The sequence below is a fragment of the Carassius carassius genome, chromosome 20, assembly GCF_963082965.1.
Source record: "Carassius carassius chromosome 20, fCarCar2.1, whole genome shotgun sequence".
Taxonomy (NCBI): Eukaryota; Metazoa; Chordata; class Actinopteri; order Cypriniformes; family Cyprinidae; genus Carassius; species Carassius carassius.
The window spans coordinates 21,193,055-21,216,228 of record NC_081774.1 but is presented as its reverse complement, the minus strand read 5'-3'; the positions used below and the strand labels follow the sequence as shown (position 1 = coordinate 21,216,228).

Here is a 23,174-nt window from a genome sequence, read left to right as displayed (position 1 = left end):
TGATTCAGAAGATTCAGAAGATGAATCCTACTGTTGGGAGACAAAGAGGAAGAGAGGGGGAAAAGAAAAATGAAGGGAACGGGGTCAAAGTACATTTATTCCTGATGAAATCCACAGCGCTGTACAGCTGTAGTAGAAAATGTTCTTGTGCATGAGGACAGCTCATCTACAGGCTTTCAATACTATTTACAGATACTATTTACAGTGGCAGTACTTCAGATGAAAGAACTTTTACTTTTTATATATATGTACAGTATATACTTTAGCACAAGTTGTATATCCTCAATCTTATAACTGCTGAACTGATTGAAGCCAAATACTTCTTACATGTACTGTATTTTTGCAGAACTAAGAGATGACTCTCTGTTGTGCAATTATTTGGTATTTGAGATTGAATAGTTTTGAGTGGAGAGCTTAATTTTGACCTGAAAACAAGATGTATGGGGTATTGGGTGAGAAGTTATGGATTTGTCTTCAGAGTTTTCGAGAAAAGGAGTCACAATTTCCAGAAATGTGTTTAAGCAATCGAGAAAAAACTGTACTGTAAGCTCTCTTCCCACATGGAAAGAACCTATATGTGGATATATGCGCATATATGAAACCTATATGCAGTGTATATGCACATATATGCTGCATATATGCACATATATGATAATATGTATGCTGCATCTATGCGCATATGCAGCATATATGCGTACAGTATATATACTGCATATATGCTGCATATATGCGTATATATGCCACATATAGGCAAAATTGAGGTGCATATATGTGCATATACAGGAAATAAAGGTCTCCTGTATTGCTTCTTCATATCCACATATAAGCCCTATACATACAAGATATGTCTTCTATATAGTTAATGGCAGAATCTGGTCATTTTGTAGCTCATATCCCATTTTTTACTGTCATACATAATGCCTAGCTCATATTTTCTATTATCAAGGCAAAAACTTAGAATTAACGAAAATAATTATGCAAGAACTTATGTATGTGCGAACATATATATTAACATGATATACAGAGCCGGACAGTAACGGAGTACATTTACTTGAGTACAGTACTTAAGTACAATTTTGAGGGATCTGTACTTTACTCGAGTATCATTTTTGGGGAGTACTCATGACTTTACTCAACTACATTTGAGAGGCAAATATTGTACTCTTTACTCCGCTACATTTCTATCCATAACCGTAAGTACCCGTTACTTCTTCGGCCCTGTCCACACGGAGACGGAACCCCGATCTTTTTTTCCTCGTCTCAAGAAATATCCGTGTCCACACGAAACCGATGTAGTATACATGCCATGCTGTAATTCTGCCACAGAGATACACTTAAAATGGAGAAGAAGACATGGATTTGCTGTGCGTGGTACACAAACGAACATGGAACAATACATTTATTAATCCGTGTTAATGTTAGCGTTCAGTGTTTGTTCATGTTTTTGTTGCTGTTACGTGATGTAGTGGTGTTTGACTAGGGGCGAGATGTGGGCTGATGACGCCATATTTTCAGAAAATGTACGGATTTGCCGTCGCGAAGAAACACAAAGGCGGCGCTTTCAAATATATCCACTCTGGGACCCGATTTCTAAACATCGGTTTCACTCTTCCAAAACGCCAGATCGGTGTGGACGAAAACACCTATCCGCTAAAAAATTTGTGCGCCGAAAAAAAAAGGAAAAAATAAAAAACTTGGACACCCTATCAAACGTCATTGGATAGTGCAGGAAGGAAGAGGAAGAGGAGGCGGCGGTGGAGGAGGATGATGAGGCGCGTCATGACAGACCTTCAAAGAATATTAAAGATAATTTTTTTTTCTGTTCAGTTTTTTGTCTTATTTTTGTTCTTGTACTATTTGATTGTTCTTGTAAATACATAATGTACATTTCTATATTTTGGACTTTATTTATGTTGCCTAGCAGTTTTTTTGTCTTATTTTTGTTCTTGTACTATATTTTTTGTTTTGTACTATTTGATTGATCTTGAGTAAATAAATAATGTACATTTCTACATTTTGGAGTTTTATTTATGTTGCCTAGCAGCTATGGATTTTAATCTTACTATTATAGGTGAACATACAGTATAGGTACATATATACGTGCATATATGTACCTATATAGGTATATGTATGCACATATATATGTGTACATATGTGTAAATATATGTGTGCATATATGTACATATATGTACATATAATATAGGAAAACGGCCCATTTTAAATGTCACATATATTAAAAACACATATCAAAACCTATATTGAAACATATATGTTTATATAGGTTTTTTCCATATGGGTTTACAGTAGTGTAATGACAGTAATCGTTTCTTAAAGTTTATTGCTGAATTGTACTGGATCTGCACCCGTCTATTTACGCCGTATACTGCAACAGTCATTGACTAGCAAAAGAATTGCAATTTCCCAACAGGAGGTTTTTGTAACAGTGTTTTAAATTTATCTCATTAGTTTTCTCTAGACAGGAAAATAGTCTGTGTATTTGACAGGTTTGTGTATCATCTGAGGCCAAAGTTTGAGTCTGACAAAAGAAAACATGTTTTTGACTAAAGTATTTGATTTTGACCTGGAAGTTTGAAGTTTGCACAAGTTGGTGTGTAGTTTTGAGATTCTATGTATAGTTGTGAGAAAATGGTGAATTGGCAATCGAGAAAAACTGTAGTGTTCACACAGTGCAGACACACCTTGATTCAGACAGGTAGGGTTACTTAGTAATTTATATGCACAGAAAATGTTATCATAACCAATTTAAATGGTTATAAGATTTGAGACTGACAAACCAGGATACACTTTTCATCATATAATGGTAAACTGATATTTGACATGAAACAGCACTGATAATTTCCAAAGCCAATAAATGATCTGTTCTCCAGTCTTCACTGGTATTTCCCAGTATATGCTCTGCATTATAAAGCTGGGTCAATTTGGCCATACTTACATAACTGCTGTCTGCTTGCATTGAACTCTTGCAGCTCGTCTTTCCCTAATCTCTTCTGCTTGATTATTCTCTTTCTCTCTCTCTTTCTAAACTCCTCCCTGACGCATTCAAGCTGGGGACACAGACAAGGTTTCTTACTCACACAAATACACACACATGCTTCCGAGTAACCGCCACGGTCCAGTTCTGAGCGGATAGGGAAGGCTGAGGAACCCTTTCTGTCCCTCAGGGGAATGAAGGGGATTTGAGAGGAGAGAATCACGCCATACTGTCACACAAACACTACGCACCCTCTGCATCTTCACCTATTCTACTTCATTTACCAGGTTCATGCATTTCAATCAAATCTGGGTTAAACACAGTTATTGAATCAAATATATCTTCACAGGAATTGTGACTAAGCAATAACATTGCTGTAATGACACATTCTGTCAGTTACCATTGCACAGATTCATTTGCAGATGATTGCATGAATAGACGGCTGCATTTATGAAAAAAACACACCTAACCCTAAAAAAATTCTAACAAAAGGTTTCTCGGCTGTTTTTTGTAGTATATGGTGTCCTTAATAACATACAAAATGTTTACCAAAGTTTGACCGCTAGAAATGTGTAATTTTCAAGATGGTGTCCAAGATGAGCAAGAAGCCCTTAAAATATCCTAACTCCTTCATTATTTGACCTAGCCAATTAATCTTGGTGTCTAACCCAATGTTTTCTAGGTCTATAAATCCATTGTACGTGTCTAAATTGCACTGACATATTTACATACTTATGGAATATATTTTTTGTGAGATTACTGTAAGGTTTTATCATTGTTTGGGGTGAACCGGAGATCTAAACAATTTAGCCTATTTCATGTAACTCCTACTCCTACGTGTTTTTGGAAACATAATTATTATTTTTTTTGTTGCTAAAACACAGTTTGTATAACTCTGATCATAAACAACTCTGAATTTATAACACATGAAAAAGGCCAACAACGTGAGTGTGTTAAGAGAGGAAGACATTTTTGAATTAGCTAGAGGAAAAAGTACACTCTAAATGCAATTTTGACCATGAGTCATATTTGTGTAAACCAATAAACTTGCCCCATTTGCTGTAAAAACTTAAGAGATGGCTCTGATGTGGTTGAGGTTCATTGGAAGGGAGCTGATGGAATCAACAATGCAAGTGTACAAAGAGGCGACAACATACATATTTCTGCTGGTGAAATAGTACACTCAAAATGTAGACAGAAGTATATAAATAAAAAAGACATCACAATCCAACAACAGAATAAAGCTGATCCACCAAAAAGAAGTGCCAGAGTAGCAACTGGTCCATTCAACAGCCAAACCGATTGTCTTTTCTGTGGGACTACGATAACTAATGGAAGTAAAGACACAAGTAGTGTTAAGACCGATACGCTCACAGAGTCCATTCTTGAGTGTTGTGACAATCGTGCAGATCAATGGGCTTTCACTGTAAAAGGCAGGATTGAGTATTATGGCTGTGATCTACATGCTGCAGACTTATGCAGTAGTAGTTTTCATAACGGATATAGCATACCGATACAGTTCCAGAAAGACCCAGAGGCAAAGCGCAGAAAGTCTGGCCGGCCGAAAAACAATGAAGATCAGGAGCAGGCATTCATGAAAGTTTGCTCTTACCTTGAGAGTAATGATGAGGAACACATCTATGATAATTATACATCTTCGAGACAAATGAAGGAATCTCTGACAAACCCAGATTCTGAACCATATGGAAATCAATATCTCAAGAGAAAATTGAGAGAACAATACCAAGACAATGTACGTTTCACTGAAGGGGAAGGCCTTTATGACATAGTGACAATGAGAGAGAAGACCTCACAAATACTACGATCTTATTTCAGCAAACAAGAAAAGGATGAGGACTCCCAGAAACGAGCGATCATTCATACAGCTGCGCGATTGATCAAAAGTGATATCAAGACCAATGTCCCATCCATTACGTATCAGAATCCAAGCACAAAGTCACTTGAGCTTGACTCTGCCCTTTCGTTTGTTCCTGAGACTCTCCTGAGACTTGCAGGAATTGGACAGGCAATTGTCCAGGCAGTACGACCACGTGCTGTGGTAGCTCCATTACAACTTGGCCTTGCAGTGCAGGCACATCATATGTATCGGTCACAATTCCTGGTGGATACCCTTCATGGAATGGGATTTGCTTCATCATACAAGGAAGTTTTGCGTTTTGAAAAGAATGCAGCAGATTCTGTTGTCCCAGATATGCTAGCGGATGACATAGATGTGCTGGACATGGCACTTCTTTTTGCTGGGGACAATGTTGACCACAACAACCTTACCATTGATGGTAAGGGGACCTTCCATGGAATGGGAATCATAGCAGCAATCACTCCAGGGAGAAAAGGGGGCCGTATCATTCAAAGAAGACACATTACCAACCTAGATTTTGCAGCGCAAAGTAAAATCCCAGTCATCGATTATCGCTTTACGAAACATGTGCGCCAAACCATCGTGTTCAATGACCTCCCAGCACTGATCAACTATGACAGAACAGTTGATGTCCTATGGGAGCTCTCACTGAACTTCAAACAACAAACCCCAGGGTGGCAGGGAATGATAAATATCATTCATCAGGGACTAGAACATCCAGGCCAATCATCAGTTGTGTTCCTGCCAATGATTGACCTGTACTCTGGAGACAAAACATGTATTTTGTCCACCTTGGATTTTGTTTGTGGCCTGGCTATCAAACACAATGCTCCACCCATTATTACGTTTGATCAGCCACTGTACTGGAAAGCAGCAGAGATGATCATGGATGCACCACAGAATAGTCCCCTGAAAAGCATAGTCTTAATGCTTGGAGGTTTTCATACTTTTATGAACCTACTTGGTGCAATAGGCACACTGATGGAAGGCACAGGACTCAGGAACATTTTGGAAGTTGTCTATGGATCAAATGCCATCCAGCACATGATGACTGGAAAGTCAGTGCAAAGAGCTTTTCATGGACATTTGCTGGTGGACAGATGTCTCAATCACCTGGTTGTGTCGGAGCTGCAGGAGGATGACTCACAGTTTGAGTCATTGGTGAACCAAGCTGAAGATATATATTCATCCATGGTAATGAAAGAAACAACTTTAGAGAGTGCTGCAGCATCAGATATGTTGAACCAAATCAAGGAAAAGGTGGACACGAAGAGGGCAGACCTTAGCATAAGGTCAAAAACCAGCCGGCTGTGGGTAAAATATCAGAAGATGCTGCAAACAGCCCATGCTCTGATCAAAGCAGATCGTACAGGATCTTGGAAGATGCACTTGCGTGCAGTGTTGGACTGTCTGCCAATATTTGCCGCTGCTGGGCACTACAACTAACTGAAATCTGCATATTTCTACCTCCAAGAATTGTGCCAACTCAAGACCAGACACCCTGATGTACATGACAAGTTTTCCAGGGGTTTCTATGTGAGGGAAATGAAGGAAATCTTCCGTAAAGCCAACAAGCCCCAACTAGCGCAGGCAGTCACTGAGTTCTCCTTGACGCTGGATCCCTGGTTCACTTTTTGGCATGGAAAAAGGGTGACAGTTACGGTGCCATTGCAAAGTCATATGCAGACTTTACCATACGCCATTATGGTAAAGCAACAGTAGTTTTTGATGGTTATAGCAAAGGTCCTTCCATCAAAGACAATACGCATCAGAGACGTGGGGAAAACACTCACCCCGTCGTGAACTTCAATGCAGAGACTGAGTTTGTTGGAAGAAAAGATGATTTCCTTTCCAGATCTTGCAACAAACAAAGACTTATCAATCTTATGACCGAAGAGCTGGAGAAGAAGGGCTGCACTGTTATCAATGCATCAGGTGATGCAGACGTGGACATTGTGAAAGCTGCAGTCAAGGCCTCAGAACATCAGCCCACAACCTTGATAGGCGAGGATACAGACTTACTCATTCTTCTCCTCTACTATGCTGTGACGAACAATAGAGGACTCTATTTTCATTCAGAGAAGTCCAAAGCTACTAAAGTGTACAACATCAGTGAGATGAAACAAAGTCCTTGGTAGTGACTTGTGTTCCCAGTTGCTGTTTATTCACGCCTTCACAGGATGTGATACAACCTCACGCATTTTTAGTGTTGGCAAACAGACAGCATTCCAGAAACTTGTGAATGGTGAATCAACCATCTTGTCCTGTGCAAATGTGTTTCTGCTCCCACATCAAGCAAGGAACGTCATAGAGGACCATGGGACCAAGGCAATGGCTGTGTTGTTTGGTGGCAAGTGTACCGATTCACTTGCCACTTTGCGCTACAACCTTTTAAGCAAGAAAATCATTACCGCCAAATCATTTGTTACCCCAGAACGTCTGCCTCCAACTGAGTCCTCAACCAAATACCACTGCCAAAGAGTTTACTTCCAGATCATGGTGTGGATTGGAAAATAAGGTGACATGAGCACAGTGGACTGGGGATGGAAACTGGTGGACAACCGATTCCTGCCTGTTATGACCAGTAAGACTGCTGCCCCAGAAAGCCTCCTGCAGATGATCCACTGTAATCGCACAACTGCCTGCCGAACACAACGGTGCAGTTGCAGGGCATATGGACTGCCATGCATGCCTGCTTGTGGACCATTTCAAGTTGGGAATTGTGAGAATCACTATAATCAACCTCTATGGGAGGAAGAGTATGGCGACTAATGGGAAATTTAGTGAAGTTCACAGTGCCAAAAAATATTACAAAAAAAAAAAGAAACAGAATAAGAGGAACATCTAAAGAAAATAAAAAAAGATATGTATAAATGAGAAAAGTACAAAAAAAAAATATATATATATATATAAAAAATAAAAAAAATAAATAAATAAAAGGGGTTAGTGGTACTGAGCCTTCATGTGGCAACCCTGTTTTGACTAATTTTACAGTATCACACAGTTCTAATGAATTTATTCTTTATTGGAATCAAAAGAATGGTTATGAACTACAGAAACCACCAACACTAGGCAAAATTATATGAGAAAGGAGAAATATGCAATTATTTAAATTGCTTGGATATATACTTGTAATTAATTATCTATCATGCAAATATGCTAATTAGAATATTACATGGCCAAAACATGTATCAGGCAGCAGTATTCCTGGTCTAGGAGGAATACAAAGGAGTAATGGGCATTTTAAGGACCTGACGGCCGCCATATTGAAAATGGGGCATTTCTTGGAGTCAAACTTTGGTAAACGTTTAGTATGTTTTTAAGTACATCTGATACTATTGTAAACCACTGAGAAACCTTTTGTTAGAATTTTTTTGGGGTCAAGCCATATTTGCAGCTCACTATGAAAGGACTGTCCAAGACCGGGTTCCAGTTGGTATTATATTTGGGAATGGTGTATTAAAATGTGCTTCTGCAGACAAATGCTAATGTACTATTTACTATGCAGTGGTAATAAGTGACATGCTGTCCAAACATATTTGGACTCATTCATTCCTCTGCTCATTAGCATTCTACACCTGCTGCATCCCAAATACACTAAACACTAAAATTTGCCAGTTCTTATGAGATTCTATCCATAGAGAATACACATTGCTAAAGCAGTCAGATAAAATATAAGAAACACATTGTGCGATTTGTGCTTGTTTTCCTTTTGTTATATTTAGGTCACATTAAAATGACTCATATATTCATAATTTATCTTTTTTGTGAGTTTCAAATGCCATTTATGTAAACATTGTGTACATTCCCACAGAGTCTGACTTTCAATCTTAAAATATAAGAATTGTCATGAAAATATGAATTAATGAATACTAAATTTTAATATAATTTTTGGAAAAAGTATAAAATAAGTATAGAAATTATGATAAGATAATCTTATTAAAACTCACTAATATTTATTTAATTGATATATTCACATATTAATATATGTATTAATATTTATAAGCCTGCGTGAATAATAATAAACTATTTTAACAGTTATTCCACAAAATACTGTCTTCAATATGTTTTCACCTTTTGAATTATATCGCTGGTTCTAATTAATGAAAGGGAAAAAAATCATTGTCATTAAACTGCTGTTTTTTTTTTTTTTTTTTCAGTTGTTGCAGTTTTTGCATTCCAAAATTTAACTACGTTACATAGCACTTCACCAACATGGTTTGCCATCAAGCCTGCAGTCCTCAGACAGTCAACATTATCTACAACCAGGACTGCCATGTGACTAATCATAGATACAATTATAATCTGTTTTGCCAGAAAACATTACTTTGATCATCACATGAACACATTCTCAGGAGAGTTCATGCTGAGCAGTTGTTGGCAGAAAGAATATGAAGACAAACCACAAAAACAGACTGTGTTTCAGAGATGCAATCATTCCTAGTGTATTTAACTGACCTTGATTAACTAAGACTGGTTTCAGGGAGGACAGCTGAAATAAGAGACGGTCTTTGAAACTCTGCTGATAAACACCTGAATTGAATCCATTCAGAAACTAGAGCATGGACAGATAAACTCTTCCGCAGAAGTATGTGCAGTTGAACTCCAAGAGAAACCACTGTTTGCTCTTTGATCAGATCAGCTGACTTTCGAAACAGTTGTGGGTGATGAATGTGAGAAGTTTATTACATCACAAGGTAATACAATGGGTGAGGTAAACAGAGATAGCGATGTGAGAGTAAACACTAAATGAATCTGAGTGACATCTCTAGTATACAATACCGTTCTGATATCTCTGGAAAAAGATATGAGAGTTTTCTCAAGAGACATTGAAAATCTACCTGTGTAATACTGGCAAAGAGATAAAGGAGTGTCTTCTTGGTGTGTTTTCTCTGCTATTGTCCTGGGACAAATATTATTAGAAACTGATGGTTAAAAAAAACTCTTAGTGTACAGATCAAGACAGGTTTGTTATCATTAGCAGCAGATGGGCAGATTTATTTTCTAGTTTAAATGGCAGATTATTCAGATTAATTTATGGATTTGCAAAATGTAGGTGTAATTCACATGAAATTTGTATTTGTTCCAAGTGAAACTGAGGAGAGAAAAGCTTAACATGGTTTAATAGGGTTATGAAGCCAACTATATGTGGGATTTACTGTTAAATATAATTTAGACTGCTGTGAATTTGTGTATTCGGTATTTATTAGAACCTCAGACAATGCATAGATTAGGAAATAGCTTTACTTTGTTCTATTCTAATAGAAAATATAATATTTTACTATTGGGGAAATACTCAAAGGAACATGTCAGACCAAACACTGTGTAATCCAACATTAGGAACCTAATGTTATAATAAATTTGGGTCTAGCACCCTCTAGTGGCCAAATGGCGACATCAAACTAAGAATTTTTGAACTAAAGCAGTCGAGATAAGGTGCCTAGAAAGAGTCTGTGGTAAGTGTTTTGGTAAAGTAATCCAATTTATCGGTAAGCTATATGCAATCTAAAGGTAGTTAATAAGAAAAGATAAAGTAGATGAGCAAATGTATTCAACAACCAGACAGTCATGAGCCGAGAAGGGTATTCCCATAGACAGTAAAAGAAAGGGTATTCCTGCACAACCGGAGGCTGCAGTTTCAGGACCGCAACTCTTGGACATCAGCTTTAGGACCCTAGTTTTTTTGTGACAGCGCCACCTACCGTAATGGATCAACACTAATTAAAGATGGACGACGACGTCTATGAATCAGACGGTGAGTACCGATATTTAATTAAGTTTTATTTTATAACGTTTAAACGGTGCGAAGTTTACATAGTGAGAACTGCTAACTATGAATTAGTAATGAATTCCCACCAAATTAAGAATTTGTGAGCTAGTTTTATTAATTACTACGACGTTAATTCGTGGCCATGATTTCATAAATCCTTGTTGAGTTTTAATGACGAAGTATTATAAGTGAATCTAACCTGGACATTAATTAAACTTTTCAGATGACAAGAGCATGGTTGATGTAAGGTTTGTAAGATTTACCTGCAGCTTAAATGTATTAGTGTGAATACATGCTTAATAGTCGTTGTTTTACCATATTTATGTATAAAATATCTTTCATAATTAAACTGCACTGACTGTCTAGTTGCAGTATGTGTTAGCCTGTTGTTTTGGCATTGTTTTTACAATTTGGCTTAATCTGCAGGTCAACTCCACAAACAGTCCATTGATATCATGTGTTAGTTTCTGTCACGTTCTGCATGGCCAATATGAAGTGATTTTATGGATTTGGTTAGGCTCATTTTTTTTTTATTTTTTTTTTATCAGGTACAATGCAGCGGACATTGTTACATACATAATTATCATAGACAAAGCCATAACAAAATGTGTAAATGTGTTGCATAAAAGGTTTCTAGCCAATAGGCTAATTTGCAACCCCAGTCCAGTCCCTGGTCAGGCCTTTCTAAAAACATATACCAAATATAAACTACGTAGTGTAAACTACACAATCATGCAACAAATACCTTATAAACACTAACATTAACATTTTACACAATCCCGACCACATTACACAACACAACACATCACATCCAGCACAGACAATACATTGCAACAAAAATGAGTCAATGTCCACATATTTGATTTTCTTTCAGCCAGTGTTTCACCTTTCTATTAAATGTTTTCAGGTTGGTTTCTGTTTTTATTTCCGTTGGTAAATCATTCCAAAAATGGGTCCCTATCACTGAAAAACTTGAGTGGCCAAAAGTGGTTTTGCGCCCCTCTGCTATGCAGTTGCCACCCGCTGCTCTCCTAGTGGCAACTCTCCTTGTGTTTATTTTTGTCACAAAAGGACAGAGTACGGCTAGAGCTTGATTATTTATACATTTAAAAATCAGCTTAAGAAAAGAGAACTTAATAAAACTGTCAAAATTTAAAAGCTTGTATTTCTGTACAATCAAACAGTGATGCCACATAATTGGTTTCTGATCCATTATTTTCGGTGCTTGTTTGTATAATGACATGATGGGTTTGACTGTTGTCTGGGAGGCTTGGCCCCATACAGTAACACAATAAGATAAATGAGAAAGTATCATAGCATGAAAAAACAGCAAAGCTGCTTTGACAGGTATATGATGCCTAATCATTCTAAAACAGTTTAGGTTTGTCCGAACAGTCTTACAGAGTTTGTTAATGTGTGTATTGAATTTGAGTTGGGGATCCAGAATAATACCTAAAGATTTTAATTCCTCAACTTCCTCTATGGCTTCTTGATCTATTTTAATAGTACATTTAGTTTTTCCTCTAATTGAGAAGCACATAGATACCGTCTTTTTGACGTTAAGCGTCAAATGATTTTCTTTAAGCCACTGGGATATACCCTCCATTTCCTTAGTCAGGGTCTCTGCTACTATAGTTGGTGTCCTAGCTGAAGCATAAATTACTGTATCGTCAGCATACATTTGGCAGTTGGCTGACTGACAGCATGTAGGTAAGTCGTTTATATATAGACTAAAGAGCAGAGGCCCCAAAATGGAGCCCTGTGGAATACCGATTGTGGATTGTAAAGGTTTTTGAGAGTTCGGTGTTTATTTTAACACATTGTTCTCTATGCTCCAAATATGATGCAAACCAGCCGATAGCATTTTCAGAGAAGTTGAAGGAGGTAAGTTTATTCAATATTATGTTGTGGTTCACGGTGTCAAAGGCCTTTTTTAGGTCTATTAACACAGCTCCCACAACATTACCCTTGTCCAACTTACTCTTAATGTTCTCGGTAAGGTAGCAATTAGCCATTTCTGTAGAATACCCTGCTCTGAATCCAAACTGTTTAGAATTGATAAGTTTGTTACCTTCAAGATGTTCTACTAACTGTTCTATGATAATTTTCTCTAAAATTTTGGAGAAAGCCGGCAGTATTGAGATTGGCCTGTAGTTGCTCGGTTGATTCTTTGCGCCAGCCTTGAAAATCGGTGTAATAATGGCTTGTTTCCAACTTTGTGGGAATTTGCCCACTCTGATGGAAAGGTTTACAAGGTGGGTTACAGGTTTAATCAAAGCAGAGCAGTGAGTTGTAATAAAGGCAGTGTCCAACCCAAATACATCCTTTGCCTTAGATTTATTTAATTTATTAATAATTTTATGTATTTTTTCCTGACTAACCTCTTTAATTTGAAAAAGATCTGATTGGTCAGACTTTGTAGTCTGTGATAGGGTTGCTGGTTCAAAAGTCTCAGCAAGCTCCTCAACAGACTGAATAAAGAATTTATTAAGTTCATTTGCAATAGCTGAATTGTTAGTGCTGATAACTCCATTCACTTCCAACTCAGCTATTGTTTTTTGTTGACTAGGCTTAAGTTTACTAAGGCTATTGAGGTGCTTCCAAAGGGATGCACTATTTCCTTCCGAATCCTCAATCAATTGCATAAAATAGGCTGTCTTTGCTTTACGCAGTTCTCTAACTACTGCATTTCTCAATCCTTTAAAGATGAGAAAATTGGTATTTGTTTTGGAGAGCAGCGCTTTTTTCAATGCATAGTCTCTCTTTTTCATTAGCTGACGAGTGTCATTGTTCAGCCATGGTAAGGAGGCTTTTCGTTGCGTGCCTTTGAATGTCTTACTATATTTCCCAATCAGTTTTGTGAGGTTTTTCATCAGAGAGTTACAACAATTTTCTAAATCATTCGATTGTAAAACATTATTCCAATCTAAATGTTCTAAATCATTTTTAACTTGTGTCAACTTATTTTTGGGGATACCCAGGTTCCCTTGTTTACTTTCATTCATAAATTTGGGTAAACGCTGTTTAGTGAGTTTCCGTACAACCATGGTCATATTGTGATCAGAGAGCCCTGTTAGTAAATTATAAGTTCTAATGATTCTCTGTGGTGTGTTAGTAACTATCAGATCGATCATAGTTTTACTCGCTCGTGTGATCCTTGTTGGACCTTTAATCATCTGATGAAGACTGTGCTTTGACAAAAATCTCTTACATTTTTTTCTACGGCTTTTATCTAGCCAGTTAATATTAAAATCACCAAGAAAAACAGATTCGGTGCGAAAAAATTTTTTTGTCTAAATTCTCATAAAAAGAAACATCATATGATGGTGGGTTATACAGCACTATAATGTTAAAATTCATCTTAGGGGATAATACAACATTTAAAGCCAAACATTCTAATGGTGTATCCAGTTTGATTTCATTACATTTCAGAGTTTCTCTAACTTAGAATAGTTACCCCCCCCCCCCCCCCCACCTTTTTTAGATGTTCTATCCTTTCTATGACAAATGTAACCAGGGACATCAATCATACTGGTCTGGATATTACTGTTCAGCCACATTTCGCTCAACGCTAAAAAAATCTAAATTAGAGTCAGTTAACAGATGTTGGATCTGATCCCGTTTAGGCAATATACTCCGAATATTCAAATGTCCACCTAGAATACCCTTAGGTTTAGACATAGGCTCCCATATTATTTACAGTCTGAAAAAATCTAAATTCTCGTTGCTTCCTTACTGATTGGATACTGTCACCGTATGGAGTTCCTGTTACCTCGGGGAAGACGTCCGTCCATCCGGAGGTCAGCCGCTGCACGCGCAATCCACCCGCCGGTGCACCCTCCGGGGAAAGGCCAACAGCAAATGGGCCTGGATTCAATTGTACGTCCCCAGACAGCAAAATCAAAGTCAAGAGAACACCGAAATCACGCCAATTGCATCCTCTCTGGTAATCCGGTGCCGCGATGGGTGAGTTCAATTTGTTTGATGTTCGAGCAAATGGCAATGTTTTGTTTACTCGGCGTGCCGCGACAGGGGTGATCAGATTGTTTGGTGATCGAGTAGATGACAAAGTATCCATGTCCAAAGAAGTTTAATCTCGGTAATCCATTCGTATTTACTGACTGATGGTTGTCAGCCTGGGACAACTGTTTGTTTGCGCTTAGGTGTTGTCCAAGTGGCAACAACAGAAGCCAACAGCAAAGCAGAAATACGCAAACATTTCCTTCATCTCTATAATTATTATTTAACCGTTTTTTTTTGTTTTGTTCTTAAACCAGTAAATATTGAAAAAAATGAGTTAGTAGAAAGTAATGGAGTGGAGCCTGACAAACCACCCAACACATCTGCCGCCATTTTTTTGATTGTAGGACAGATGATTAAAAAAGGCACTAGGGATATTTTCATGATCTCAAAGTAGGCTCTCTCTTTTTCAAGATACATATAACAATCCAAAAAGGGAGATCCCTGCCCGAATTGAAGAGATGCACCACATGCTGCAAGGACTTTCACTTTTCATATATATATATATTCCAGTTGAATATGTTAAACAAATGTTTCTTATTTATCTCTCTCTGTCTCTCGCTCTCTCTTTCTCTAGAGTTGAAGCCTACAGCCATTCTATCCATGCAGCAACTGATGGAAAAGGGGTTCACTTTGGTGCTGTTGTGATGTTGTTGCAAACATGACACATATATATATACATATATATATATATATATATATATATATATATATATATATATAAACATTCTTGAATCATTCTTGTGTCTTGTATTGCCTCTCAACAACTTTTAAAATATCGGCTGTAATTTAGTGACTCCATACGCTGATTCCAACTTTAACTTACCTGATAATGAGCTAATTCACCTTAAGGAGGTTAATCAATATACTGTATAATTCAAGAGACTAAGACTTTTAAGGTTCTTCATTTTTTAGAATTGTTTTAAAATTGATATACATCAATTTTACAAATTGATATTTCATTTATATTTTTTGTAAATTCGTGTTTAAATTTAAAATTGTGACTCAAAGCACACTTAGTAATTAACCTCTGCTGCATTTTGAATCAAAAATCACATTTAATAACAAATACTACTGAGATTAATATACTGATGCTATATACAAAGTAACAGGACTGCAAACTAAACCAACAGGGTCCTAGAACTGCGGTCCTGAAACTGTAGCCATTGCTATATCGTCCAGTATGGTAGGTGGCGCTGTCACGAAAACTAGGGTCCTAGGTCCTGAATCTGCAGCCTCCGTATGAGCCAGATTTATGATTTGAGGAAGCTTCTGAACTGTAATTTTATCAAAGACCGACTGGGGGCGCTGTCGGCTGGAGAGCTCAGTCGCTCAGTCTAATGGAGTGGTTCAGCACACATTGTTTATCATTTTCCTTTAATTTTTGGGAGTGTTCATACTTAAACATTACACTCATAAGCTGAAGGCAATTTTCCCAATACCGACAGCCTCACGAGCGACCATGTGAGCAGTGAGATTTCTCCATATAGGCTATAACCTAATGTTATGCTATCAGTATAATAGTGAATATTTCTCAAGGTAGGTGTATTTTTTAATTCTCTATATAACTTATTAAGCATTAAAAACAAACGGACTGAACATAAGTTGACCTTGTTTGGCTTGGGCTTGTGTTTTCACATAATTGTCACATAAAATTGAATCCATAAAACAGCTAATGATAATAAAATCAGTGCAATGAAGCAGCAAAAAATACAATAGGCTACCTCAAATTATTGTTTATAAATGTATTATAAATATTATATAGCTGTGTCTGTGTAGTTTTATTGTAATTAAAAATTACATTTAAAAAAAAAAATTACCATAAAATTCACAAGATTTAGCCAGTACTAATGGTGTAAATTAGGTGTAAGCAAAAACATATATTTATCTGATATTTGAAACTTCAGACTTCCCAGTGTGACTACTAGCCCCAGTCTGGGATATATAGCAGCAGGCTCGTCCTTAAAGATGAAAAATAACTACCTTGTGAACCCTTTGTGAAGCCAACACACTCTCATGGCAATTCATAACTATTTTACATTTTAGAGAATTGGCGTCACTCAGTTCATTACATCAACTCACTATTTCTTTTAGTGGGAAATGATGAAATGTCACACAGCAGATAAAAAGGTTGTTTTTAATGTATATTCTGACATGCCAAGAGTTTTTTTTTTTTCAGATTCTAATGTAATATTTTCCACATATATACTCAAAAGAACAAAGAGAAGAGTTCAGAAAAACAGATGTGGACACAATTCTAATTGAATTATGCGAGTGGGAGTTAAATGGTGTATAATTATGATGTGAGCAACTTACAAAAGACACAATTAAAATTTTCAGAGCCAACAATACTTAAAACAAGTCACCATTCAAACATCATTTTACACAACATGGTCAATCGCCAAAATAATAACAGTTAAGCAATTCAGCGTTACCAAATCTTTTCAACCCGCATGACATTGCATTTCCTTCCATTTAAATACCTTTTAAAAGAAATAGGTAGAAAATAATTAACAATACATTTATACAAAACATTTCCATTAGTACGTTAATACCACATGACCAAATGTTCTCCTGATTGGACATTTGAGTAGCCCTCGCTGGTTTGATCCTGAGATCACTGTCATTAAGGCAGCATTCATTTCATCCAGACTACAGCAGATAGCAGCTTACAAACAGAGGAGGTCATAGTCTAAAGATGCCAATGTTTCCACAGCCCCCATTCAACTCCTCTTCTTTACACTAAAACTTTTCATATTCATCACATGACGAACAAGCAGACTGTTTCTCTTTAAATTATCAAGGATTTTTTTTTTGTTCCGGTGGCAACACTGTTTGTAAGCATGCAGTTAATGTTGTACTTTCTTCAGTATTCATCACATACTGACCTATATACTTCTAATATAAACATACTGCACTATATTACACAGCTAAACATATATATTAACAGATGCACTGATACTCAGAAAATGAAAGAAAACACTAAGTACATAATTGTTTCATTAAAAATCAGCCCTTTCAGCAGGTTGGAACTGATGAATATGATAACAAAGGGGCAATCTAAAAACCCTAACTACTTCTAAAAACATTATTAATTTTCCTTCTTAAAAAGGTATAACTGGATATTGTCTTTTGCTTTTTCAGTTTGTTCAGTCACCAAATGCTGCTTTTAGCTGACCTCCCTGCAATGTTGGCAAGTCCATTGGGCCACTTAAACACTGTTGCCACGGGTTGAAGCGACCCCAATAATGTGATATTTAGAACCTGGAAGGCAGATTTTACCAGAGGAACCCCGCTGAAAAACATTTTGGGCTAGTTTTGAGTAGCGGTTGGGCAGGTTTTGTTGCGAAAAACCTGGCAACCCTGCCTCTCTGGTAGAATCAACATGAGGAAATTGTTTCACTGTTTGGCTTGAACCATCAGTGTGGGTCAGTGATGAAGGGCATGTTTGAAAACAATTCTGGCCCTTGCATTCAAAAGGCAAAAAAAATGTTACCATACTGTTGACGTAAGACAAGTATTGTCAACAGAGAACAACAGGAGAGGAATGCTTGAAGGAGAAATCAGCTTTTGGCAACCATAAAGGAAATAAATATTGTTTTACTTGGCAGCATTATAAACCACAGTGTAAAATAAAGACAGAAGGCTTGCGGCTGGTTTTTTTTTTTTTCTTATAGAACAATGGGCTGTTGGTTCATTGAATAATGTCACAACATTCAATGACAAACAGAATTCAACAATGGTAAAACTACTGCTCATCATCAAATGTGCATTTTCACCCCACACTGAGTTAGGAGAATTGCACTATAATTGGAAAAAGTTTTTATTCCGCCTTTCATTGCACATTAATTATTTGTCTGACTTGAACACAAACAATGCATCTGCTTAGCAACCTCATTTTCTAAATCGCGTGAAAAAACGGCAGTGCTCTCTCTTGCACAGTGACGCGGCTTATTTAAGCATCCGATAAAGACAAAATCCAAAAAGGTTGGCCATGGAGAGTCTTCATAAAATTGACCGTTCAAACGTATTTTAGCATTTAAAATGACAACAAGAAAATATACACCAACTCTGTTTTTTGGTCTGTACACTGACATATGACAAAACGCAGTGTAATCTCTTTCTCCATTCTCAGGCTAGTCTCCAAAGCCATCTTTACACAACAGCTGATTCTGTCTCTTTTGAGCGCAGTAACTGTGAAGGCTCTGAGTAACAGTGGCACAGTATGAATATGTGAAGCACCCCACAGTGATTCACCTTTCAAGGCTCTCTCTCTTTAGATAAGAGAATGCAAATGCTCTTCATGTGCTTGTGACATACCTCTTTCATTTCTATTAGGAGCACATGGGTCTCGCAGACTCCAAAAATCAACCCGTTGAATTTATGTGAACATTTCAATTGTTATTGCACCTCGCGGCACAAGCCAGCTGTGATAATCAAATGAATTCTTCACACAAAGTGCTTGTCTTCCTCTTGAAAAACTATTTACATAACGTAATAGCAGCCCTTCTCCAGAGTGCAACCTAAACTGGCAGCCTTAAGTGGCGGCGCAGTCTGAGGGCAAAGTGAGCCGGACCGCCCCTCCACCCCCTGTAGAAGCAGAAAAAGCTGCTGAGCTAGGTCCATTGGCCTCCATAGTGAAGAGCTTGCAGGCTCGTGGAGGGACGTACTCTGGGGCGGGAACGGTGGCGTTGGCGGCAGTGGCAGGAGCCTCTCTTTCGGGGCTGGAGGCGTGAGAGGAGCAGGGCGAGTTGGTGGGACTGAGCTGAACGGCTGTGGTGTCCTGCATAGTGTGTTCGCTGGTCTCAATCTCAAACGCCGCCCCTCCACTCAACCCCCCTCCGCCCCGACCCATGAATCCCAAACCGCCACCTCCTTTAGACCGTCGAGAGCTCTGAGGTGGAGGCAAGCGACTGCAGATGCAGCAAGCCCCGAAGAAGGAGAACGCCACAAGCAGGAGTATAGGTCCGATGATGATTGGGGGATTGCTAGACGGCACAAGCGTGCTGAAGGCGAAGGCGCCTACTAAGGTGATGTTGATGCCTGCCAACATAATGCACAATCCACATGCACAGCAGAGGGCTGGAGAAGGCAGACCCTGAGGACGGGATTTCCGCTTCTTGCGGGTCTGCGTTTCCTTTTTAGGCACTGATGTGCCAGAACTCTGTTCACTGCAAACCATGTTGGTGAGGGTCATGGTTAAAGAGTTGCTGACACAACCCCACTCACACCTGTTGTGTCCTTATCAGCAAATTGTAGAAAATGACCATTGCTTCTTCATTAGTGCTTGCTTCACTCACTGTGGATGTTACCTGTAGTACAGAAACAAAAAGTAAGTGTCATACTTTATAGTAAACTGTAGGTGTTATAGAAATTTACCATAACAAGCATTACAAGATGCCATTTAGTTGAGTTATTATTAAAGTTGTCCTCTCCAGCAACTGGGGTCAATAATAAAACAGAGCACATGAAGCCAAAACACCATCAGGGTAACACATTTAACAATAAAGTATTTTAATAAACATTAACTTAATCACATCAATTGCAATATAAATTCTCCACTGATAATAGGATAAGAGAAAACAAATCTATTACATGAAATCTAAACAAATCTGATTGCTTCCACTGGGAATTCTGGGAATGCCCCATACCTTTTACTTATAAAAATATTACAGAATAATATTGTGTATTTGTGAATAGATAGATAATTTTAATATAATATAGATAATAATAATATTAGCAATGGTTGCTGTAAATTCAGTTTTGTCATCATCACAGACAGAAATTACATTTTAAAATATATTAAAATAAAACAGTCATTTTTAATTATAATACTTAACAATGTTACTGTTGTTTTCTATTGTATACACTAATGGCAGTGCAATCTTTAATCAAATATAACAATCAATTTTTCCCTTATTAATTTTTACATTTGTTACAGTATCTTGTAACAAAATAACTAAGGTAGCCTTACTGCCAGGTAAGTAATGCCAGTAAATTACTCAACAGTCATGACTATCAGAAATATTTTTATAGTCACCATTTGCCCTTATATGCAACTGTAGCCTACTTCACAACACCAAGGTCACATTTAGCCTACTTTCTGAAGCAAACTTAAGAAGCTAATCATTTCACACAATACCAGTTTCAATCATATTGTGTCATCAGCTTTGTAAAATGAATTAGTAAAAATGCGTAGGTACTAATGGGAGCAGTGAGCATCAATGCAGGTTTCACCCCTACCGGATGTAATAGCCCATGAGATGAGACTTAAATGTGGTCAAAGACGACAGCTTAAACAAATATATAAATATGGTGCTTTGAGCCATATTAACACATGCAGTGATTTAGAAATATTGTCAGCGTCTCTTTATAAACTAGTAAAGGTCTTACCGCTTAGTCGACGTCCAGAGGAATTACACAGGCTTGCTTGACGGAGGTCTCAGGGGACGTGCGAACCCTGTCGTTTAAGTAGAAAAAAATAAATACGTCCTAAAAAATGCGATGTCTTTCACGCGGGTTTCGCTGATCGGCTCATATTAAGATCAACACGGCTGTCACTCAATACACGTCAGTCGCGCTCCAAGCGCTGGATTCGAGACTTAGATTCTGAGTGACAGGGTTTCTCTGAACAAACGACTATTTTTCTTTAACAAAACCAAATGATACTAAGAATTAAGTGGTGTAATATTTTCCCTTCGTGTTGGCAGTAACAGGTTGCACAGAAGCCCGTGTGTTGATCAGTGGTGTGAATGAGCGGGTGGGCTTGTGTTCATTGGGTGTGTAGAGAGGAGGGACCCTCTCTCTCATCTTCAGCTCTGTGCATGGTGCACAGCTCCCAGTGCTTAACTCCTCTTTACGATAGCAGGCTAAAATATTTCACTCCGAAAAACAAAACAGTACAAACAGTTAAACCTTTACATATATCACTGCCAAAATACAATAATTAGGCACTATGTGTTTTGCAAGAAATTATTTTCCTGTAAACTGTGTAAATAGTTATGCAGTACTGTAAATTATTATCCTGTAAATATTATGCTGCAATTATTATATGTAAATATTTGCAAATGAACATTTAAACATTGTATCTCCCCTTACAAAAGTAGGCTACCATGATAACCATAATTTCTGTCAAATTCATTTATTGTTATTTTATGTTGTTGACTAGTAATATGCCGTTGTTTTATTTCAGAAACAAACAGTAGGCTATCTGCCATAGGCCTATGTATGACACATTCGTCTCCTCCAGAAACTTGTCCGCCATCTTGGAACGGGCAACATGCCGTCACTCACAGTAAACATCAATGACTTTTCTGAGACACCAAAACATTGTGCAGCCAAGATTTAAATTCCTGAAGAAATGGGATATAACCTACAAGTGAAAATATGAAAATTTTGTGATTTTATATGTAATAATTCAATATTACAGGTTTTTTAACTAGGCTATGGTAACTTTTTGAGGCGGTCACTTTCAACTTGTAATTTGTTAGTTTAGTGAAATCATATGCCGAAGTCTAATCCAGATATACAGTAGATATTCACATATAAATAACTATGCAAATGCACAGTCAACTTCCTCTCGCGTGTTCACGGACCATTTTTTTCAATATGACGGATGGCATACATATAGCAAAAAGCTGCTAATAAGGCATCCATGTACAGAGTTGGGTATTACCTACTAATTGTAGTCCAATACTGATTCCAAATTACATGACAAAACGTTGTTATTGACGTAATCCACTGAATTTAGGTAATACAATACTTTTAGATTACTTTTGACCTAACTGATTTATCACATTGATTTAAAAAGAATAACCGTGTCAATATAGTAAAGGTTATTCCATTTGTTGTAATTAACAACATGTAGTGCACTGAACATTATATTACTTCGGGGGTTCCTGAATTTAATGTAAAGCTAATAATTAAGTAAATCATAAAAATGTAAAATTAAAATAATTTAGAAATAACCTCAAACAAATAATACTTTTATTTGTAATAATTCAAATAAAAATGAATGTGTTCATAGATGATGCAATGTTGAAACACTTAAAACCTGAAATGATATCTGTAAATACACTGGTCAAAATGCTGTGTATTTATTATATTTATATTTTTCTACCGAGCTCTGTCTATGTATGTATATATATTGTTAGAAACAATATGCAGTGACTATGGTTTCCATGGTAAATATTATATGAAGGTCAGGTACTGTACTTTGCAAAAAGAGCCTCATACAATCAATCATATAACATATATATTTTAATGACAGGTTTAATATAATAATAGAAATATATAGAAACTACTACAGATACTACTGTTTTTTATTGAAATATGTACTGTATAGTGTACTTACAACAGTTGTGCAGGCCATCAGCAGTTCACTATATCACAGTATCGCCTCTGTATAAGCGTGTAGTTTATATGAATCATTATAAATTTTTTGGGTGAATCGCATTCATCATGAAGTTATTTTTCCTGGTTGTTTATAACTTCTCTCTAGTGCTGTTGTGCGA

General features: G+C 37.2%; 2 protein-coding genes across 3 annotated transcripts in view; one reads left to right on the top strand and one right to left on the bottom strand.

The window, feature by feature from the left end:
• The window catches only part of LOC132096671 (elongation of very long chain fatty acids protein 1-like), a 642,822-nt gene that overhangs the window by 588,727 nt on the left and 30,921 nt on the right, over positions 1-23,174 (top strand). The window lies entirely within an intron of this gene.
• Positions 18,155-21,415, bottom strand: LOC132095841 (transmembrane protein 275-like). The gene is made up of 2 exons (XM_059500927.1): positions 21,055-21,415; positions 18,155-19,973 (listed from the first exon to the last, which is right to left on the bottom strand). The coding sequence occupies exon 2, from the start codon at positions 19,856-19,858 to the stop codon at positions 19,199-19,201; it is 660 nt and encodes a 219-aa protein (XP_059356910.1). The 5' UTR covers positions 19,859-19,973; positions 21,055-21,415; the 3' UTR covers positions 18,155-19,198.